At 48.8% G+C, this 7,512-nt stretch overlaps 2 protein-coding genes across 2 annotated transcripts; one reads left to right on the plus strand and one right to left on the minus strand.

Moving 5' to 3' along the window:
• Positions 1-481: 481 nt before the first annotated feature.
• On the plus strand, positions 482-2,336 carry TrAFT101_005380 (uncharacterized protein). Its single transcript, XM_024911048.2, has 8 exons — positions 482-770; positions 834-924; positions 983-1,243; positions 1,300-1,323; positions 1,384-1,405; positions 1,456-1,498; positions 1,550-1,775; positions 1,854-2,336. The coding sequence occupies exons 1-8, from the start codon at positions 516-518 to the stop codon at positions 2,069-2,071; spliced, it is 1,140 nt and encodes a 379-aa protein (XP_024757425.2). The 5' UTR covers positions 482-515; the 3' UTR covers positions 2,072-2,336.
• Positions 2,337-4,707: 2,371 nt separating this feature from the next.
• TrAFT101_005381 (uncharacterized protein) lies at positions 4,708-7,014 on the minus strand. Its single transcript, XM_024905457.2, has 4 exons — positions 6,761-7,014; positions 6,142-6,705; positions 5,922-6,059; positions 4,708-5,861 (listed from the first exon to the last, which is right to left on the minus strand). The coding sequence occupies exons 1-4, from the start codon at positions 6,815-6,817 to the stop codon at positions 5,157-5,159; spliced, it is 1,464 nt and encodes a 487-aa protein (XP_024757424.1). The 5' UTR covers positions 6,818-7,014; the 3' UTR covers positions 4,708-5,156.
• Between the last annotated feature and the right edge of the window lie 498 nt (positions 7,015-7,512).

Genomic DNA, 7,512 nt, shown 5'->3' on the forward strand with positions numbered 1-7,512 from the left:
GCTGCAATCGCGGCCAGGATGCAGGATTCTGAACTATAATAAAGCTGTCCTATAACGCAAAATAAATGAATAGGCTCACGGAACCGTTAAACCATGATATGGTTGCTTCCTGCAAAGAGATGTAATTTGCTTTCGCATTCAAGCCGCCATCAATGGCCGCTGGACGACCGCCACTGACAATCTGACTTGCATAGCTGAGAGTGTCTTCGTCTTGTGTTTGACATCCATCACTCACTTTAAAATTTGGGTCATCTCTTAGATAAATGCTATACTCAAGCAACAAGCTTAAACAGCTGATCCGGAAAAGCACTCGCTCCATGACCGTCCGCTAGGACTGAAGTAGCAGCAGAAAGTCGATGGTCGCTTTAGCGTCATGTAGTTCCCTCAATCCGGCAATAATAGTGTAAGTGCCATCGTACTCTAGGCACCGTACCCCTCCATCATAACTTATTTACTTACCTATTTAAAAGATACTTGCGATCATAATCCCTTAAACACTACATGCTAAATTCAAAATGATTCGCTGGATCTCATCTACAGCGCTGCTTATAGTGCCTGCGAGCGTCTACGCTCATCAATTCGCGGCGTATGGTGGTAACCAGATCCCCTTCTGGGCTCACACCGACACTGCCGTTGACGAGATTGACTTGTCGACGTATGACTTCTCTGGCACAGGCACTTACGCACATGTCCCATATGAAAACTGCTTTGTCGAAGACGCCTCTTCGAAACCTTTTGACATTGCCATTTTGGGCGCACCGTTTGATACTGTTCGTATAGGCCAGCCTCAGACTATCTCTGAATGTTGTCTTGGACTAACTAATTGGGCCCAGGCCGTTACTGCAAGGCCGGGCGCGAGATTTGGGCCAAATGCTATCCGAAGTGCCAGCCAGCGTAAGGCATATGGATATAGCATCTACACGGGTGAGGAGTCTTTATTAAACAATCTTGTCTATATAGGCTGCTCACCATTTACAATTAGGTCGTGATCCCGTCCATGACTGGGCCCGGGTTGTTGACTGTTTTGATGCCCCGTTGACCTGGCTTGACAACCGTGCTGCACTCAAGACACTTGATCAGGCTCACAGGATCATCTCTGGCCGATCAACTGCCCACCCCGATGAATCAACCATTCCAAGAATTATAACCTTGGGAGGGGACCACACAACGACTCTCTCTGCGTTGCGCTCCACGCATAAGCGATGGGGACCAGTTTCAGTGATTCACTTTGACAGCCATATCGGTGAGATCAAGGCTCTCCTCGGCGATGATTGACTGGTTTGCTAACTTTGGACACAGATACGTGGGACCCAGCGGTTCTAGGTATGGAGTGCCCTTTAGCCCAATTAATAAATAGATAATCTCGTACTAACTTTGACAAAGGGGGTGGCATATCGGATTATGCGTAAGGTGTAATGTGAGCCTGGTATACCAATTTTACTAATATTTGTCTAGAGGTCTAAATCATGGCACATTTTTACACATAGCTCATGAAGAAGTACGTTTTTTTATGACCGTCATACCGACGATGTTGACATTTCCTTCACAGGGACTTATTCTCAATTCCTCAATCCATGCTGGTATCCGCGCTCCCTTGACGCGTCGAAAAGCCGATATCCGAAACGATGTGCGATGCGGGTTTGAGATTATCACGGCTCGGGAGATTGACACGAATGGAACCCGGGCCATAATTGATAGAATACGAGAACGGGTTGGTGATACCAGTACTTATATCAGCGTTGACATCGATGTATTGGACTTGGCGTTTGCACCCGGTAAGCCTTTTCATTTTCCTGGGATATGTATCCCAACTGTAGACTCTGATTGCTGATGGAGGGATTTTGGATGTATAGCAACTGGCACTCCAGAGCCGGGCGGCTGGAGCACCCGCGAGCTGCTCACCATTCTAGCTGGGCTGGAAGGTTTGAACATCATTGGTGGTGATGTAGTGGAAGTAGCACCAGCATATGACGACAACGGCGAGATTACTGCAATTGCGGCTGTTGAGGTCGCACATGCTATTCTTGAGCTGCTGATTGCAAAGGCGGTCAAGGCGCCTGATAATGCATGAGGGACCGTAACACAAGGTAGGCTGTTGAATTGTATATGAATGTATGTGGATATTTCATGTGGCTCATCCAAGAGAGATTCGTATATTCGGCTCAGGTATACTCGCACTTTTCATCGAAGACAAGTGAAGTCAACAGGTAGATATTGAGCCTTATTTCTTCAATAGTCTTCTTTATCGTGTCTCTCTCTGCCAGATTCCTGTTTGTATTTCCTATCCCAAGTCATGTGGAGAGTAGATATAGCCATGCATCTACCCGTGATACCGGCCCTTGTGCTACCGCGTGACCATGAGGGCAGATATGGGCATGGTCACGTATAAAAACTCCTGTAGTCTCTTCATCTTGTTTTTTTTTCTTCTTTCCCTCCTTTCTTTTGTAGCCCTCGCGAGGTACGTCTCACGACTTGCGATAAGGTGCCAAATTTCTACATCGCCAAAGACTTCAATCAACCTCAAGCTGCCTAAGAAATGCCAATGGAAAGATGCTATGACCTGGAGCGTTGACACTATCATCTCGAACGATGGCACTATTGTTTATCACATGGTGAGACTCTCAACATTCATTAATCGATACGTAGTTGCTGATGTGTCGCAATCAATCATGGTTTACAGATTGGATATGCCTATCAATGGTGTGGCGTGCCCCGGAAGTGCTACACGTGCGGGAATCATTGTTGGAATTTGGATAGCATATCACAACAGTGTTGTTCTTGTCTACCAACACATACAACCTCTCTCTCTCGTCACCTGATTTAATGCTGGCTGTATCCCAGACAGGATAGGTCTATTGACGGGCGCTGGGTTACGCCAGGCACACTTGCGAGAGTATCATACCGAAAACAGAGTACGCAAGAGATATTTAGAGTCCCGATGGAGTAATGGCCATCTATCATCATCGTAAGTCATCTTTTACCTTCCCGGGACAAGATCGTTCCCGCGTCACAGGGGCCAGCTCTCAACCATTTACGACAGCATATTGCAGTCAGATGCTAATAATATGGCTTATAGGATAACAACGGTACTCTGAAGAGCTTCTTAGAAAAAACCGCCGATAGCGAATTCATCACATACCTGGAAGCTGGACTTGCGACAATTCAGCTAGATGCCTATCTGGACGCAGCCTAGCGAAAGCTATTTGGGGCTTTATATCGAACGAGAAACGGGACACGGATAGAAATAGGTAGCGGGGAGCACCTATATTCCAATTTGTACTGAATGCCATCGCCATATCATTTCAACATAACCTTACGAGTTTAAGCCAGCTCCCAAGCCAATTGGTGGATATCAGGATTTTTTCCACAATCAAGAAGGAATTTCTGGATTTCTCTGAGCCAGTATTACCAGTTGACGGCATTTCTTCCGGTGCAGGGCGACCGGCGGTGAGCATGAGGCTATTGGAAGATGGACAGGGGCTGAAGAATGTCCGAATGATTTGCAAGAAGATATATACGCATAATCGGATTTCGATCAAAGGACGTCATCGTTGATTACCTAGTCCAGCTTCAGGGCGATATATTGCGACGGTTACTGCTAGGAATTTCAAATCATAAACAAGCAACTAATATAACTTGTGAAGGATCACGATGGGACCACGAACGAAAGACGAAATGAACAAGAAGAACAATCTAGGCTCAGTTCCCTGCACTGATGACGCCTGGGGTGCCACTGCTGATAATACTTCCTCAAACTCTTATGCAAAAGCAGACCGTTCTTATCGCGGCAGACTCCTGAGGCGATGGCTTCTTGCTTCGGGAGACACGCAATAGCGACGCTTCGCGCTGCGCAACAACGCTAGCTTTGTTTCTCCATCGCTCATAAGGAACACAAGGACAGGTAGACTCCGTCCAATGCCTCTCATATAGCGGACTGGTTCGACAGCAATCAGAACGTGCTACCTGTATCGAACGAAGCCGGAGAGTCGCTGCGTGTCTTATCCGGCGGTTGACTTCTTGCCCATGACCCTATCCACAGAAGAGCTCAGTTATGATCTGATAAGGAGGATAAATGTAGAGAAGCCTGGGCGCATGGCAACCACCAACTCGGCCTATAAAGCAGCTGCTACAAACGCCGAGGCTACACAATCTGACCAGGAAGTGAGCTGTATGTGTTGTTTCGGAGGAAAGCAAGACAGTCTCCTGCTTTGGTAGAAACACATCTGCAAGGTACTAATTACCAATCTTCTCGTCATTCTCTTGCCTTGAACCTAGCCTTATCCATCATTCCTACGTCTCAAGCTCAATTGTCCAATACCCACCTGCTCTCTGGAATCGCATCTCGACGTTCCCACCATCCCTTCGCAATGTAGCAGAAGATGTAAAAAGCTACATGAACGCGCAGCTCATTCAAGGTGCACCATCATCATGGTCCCCTGTCTGAATATAAAACCGCATATACCTTTGTATCGCGTGAAGAACGGACAGTATCTTTGATCGCCGGAGCCGCTGATGAAGCTACCTCGTGCTGGCAACTCAAACAAGCCATAGCCTGCGGATAAGTAGCTTGCCTTGCCCGCATGTTCCCATTCCCTGACACAAAATGGACACCTCTGCCATCCGACATGGATAGAGTTATTTAGGAATTGTGCCCAATGTGTTGGTGATTAATTAGTTAACATATATTAGCTACTTACGATGTCACATAGCAACCTGAGAATGCAAGCTTGATTTCATCTTCCAACCTGACCTCTTTGTACTGTGACGGAGACATCAGACCGAAGATATCAGCTCATCCACTCCAATGCAATGCACGTAAAACGCGACGCAATGCAAGCACAATCCGTTTGCAACGCCAAAGTCTATAGTTCCTTTCATCAGGAAGACAGATTCGTTCTAGATTAGACCACAATATGTATATATCTTTTGATGCCTAATACCGTTTATCTGCACAGGAATAAAGCAGAAAAGTTGATAACCCCGACTCTGCATAGCCAGCGGAGAAACTAGTTTCAGTCAAATTACCTATTTTTAGATGCCTCTAGGAGACGACAATGAGTTAATCGACGGCCAAGATTTCGAAACGGTGGTGATGATTAAATCAGCGGCAATGTAGGGCCGAGTCCAATAGTCCAAGATGTACAAGGAGCATGAAATTACTCGCCTAAAAGTGCTGCCGTCGCGCGGCCAATCCTCTCGGCGCACCACGGCATGTTTCCAAGCCGGCCACAATCCAGGTCGTTCAACGCCGCAACAATCGCTCTGCGCGCTGCCGGATCCTTGGCTGGCTCATACGTGAACAAGAGAGCCACTGTCATAATGGGTAAGCCCAGTGGCTTGTTGGAACGACTATAATCGAGGAGCATCCAGATGCGGCGGCTCTGATACAGGATCCGATCTTCAAACCCTCCCAGCTCTTCGTTTTCACAAGCCGTATTTTGCATTATCGACAGGGCTATGCGGTGTACAATAATGCTAAACGTAGCGAGATGACACAGCAGCATAGCTGCCAGAGGGTCCTCCACTTCAAACATCATCTGAACAAGCCCATCTGTAGTTGCGGACGGTTTGGTGGTTATTTTGCTCTGGCGAAAGATGACGCCGCCCATGTCGTGATCAATTCGAGAGAGTTTGTTAAGAACATCCCGCGCCCTCCTCAACGGAATAAGAGGATTAACCGCCGAATCTCCTGCCCGAATTTGAAAGTTTTCCCTAGCCAGCGTGGGCCATACGGTCATCAGTCTCACTAGGCGGTAGTAGACCATCTGGACATTTGTGCGTCCGTTTGGTCTGTCGAGCACCGCTGCCCAGGCGTCGGAGGCCAAGAAGCAGTCCTTGCGTTGAGAAAGAGCAAACTGAATCTGAATGATGATTTTAGGATATACACGACAGATCTGTCTTGACAAGAATTGCCCACTTACAACGGAAAGATGGCTGTCCACCGTGGCTTGAAACGCCAGTTTATCGTCTGGATCCGGAGGACCCCTCTTCTGATGTAGAGCAGCTAACCCGGCAGCATGGACTTTGATATTCGAGTTGGGCAGAGTACCGAATAGGGCCTGTCAATGTTTCAGAAACTGATACATTGTTGAGAGACTGCGCCGTTGCGCCTGGCCTGGGATAAGGTGTGCTTATACTAACCTCGATCCGGTGCATCATGACCGTTGCCGCCAAGGTGTCAGAAGAGCAACACGAGTGCGGACCAGCAAGGGCAGTCCGCAGGCTCAGCAGCGCACGGTTATACAGCTGCGCGTTGATCGTCAAGCCGTCGTCGCCGTTTAGGAGCAACTGCTTCTGCGATGCGAGCACGCATGTTATTGCACCATCCAAGGCCTTGCTGTTCCCGAGGTACCTGGGCACCTCCCAAACGAATTCCTCGAGCACTCTGAGGCTGTACGAGAAGTTGTTGAGCTGTAGTGAGTCGATGAAGGTAAGGCAGAGCTGCTCCGACGGCGAAAGAGGCACCGAGTCGTGCATGCGGGAATGACGGGAGTTGTGCGACTTATAGCCCGGCAGAGACGCGAGCTGAGAAGTGTCGAGCAAAGAGAGATTGCTTCCGGCATATGAATCGCCTGGAAGATTTGCAGTGGCTCCGTGTCGGCGAAGAATCTTTAGACCATCGTCGAGCACCTTGAGCGCGGGTCTCGCAGGGCACATGCGGTTCTTGGCCTTGCATTGCCCGCAGACCGGCCAGGCTTCATCGCACTGCGGGCAGCGTAAGTGGTCGCGATGTCGCATTTATGGGCTTTTCCCGGCTTACCTTGATCTTTCTCCGGCGGCACGTCTCACACCGGTTGCTTCGCTGCGCTCCAACCATTGCGTCCGTCTTCTGCGGTGCCTTTGCACTCAAGCCGCTGGTGATGTAGTAGCTGGCTGTCAAGTGCTCGCAGATCCGGGACACATAACACCAGCAGAAACTCTTTGTTGGTCAAATGCAAGGCTGAGGAACGACGACGAGGGTTGAAGACGGGTGGCAACTTGGATCGAGGCATAGTTGATATGATTGGCGTTGATTTGTCGTGTCAGTTATGAAGGGACAAGGGCGATCTTGTCCAAGTGGAGGATAACTCAAGCCTCCCCACTGCTGCTCACTCAATATTACCTATGCCGTAGATATAGACATATGTTTGTTCCGCAGGTTAAGCATTAGATATACCTATTTGAGTCGGGAAATCAACCATCTATAGCTATAGAGATTCTCCCAGTTTCCTCTACGGCGCATTTGCAAATCTGTACATAGAACAGGTTCAGGTTGAGCTCGAGGTGTCGACGGTATACACCCATCTCATTCCCTTCGCTCCCGCAAATGGCCACAAGATCCCAGCTCAGCGTCGATTACACCGAGAGGCTCAGCTCGGCACGTCTAGCTCCCTTTTTGCTCCGGCTTACAGGGCTCTCCACTACCGCGAAGTTGGGGCGCTCGCATTCTGGCACAAATGCGGCCTAGACTTCATGGCCGGCCCAGTCTTACCCGCCTTGCGCTTGAGCTGGTCAGCAACTGCAGGGATCATA

Source organism: Trichoderma asperellum, chromosome 3 (genome assembly GCF_020647865.1).
Source record: "Trichoderma asperellum chromosome 3, complete sequence".
Taxonomy (NCBI): Eukaryota; Fungi; Ascomycota; class Sordariomycetes; order Hypocreales; family Hypocreaceae; genus Trichoderma; species Trichoderma asperellum.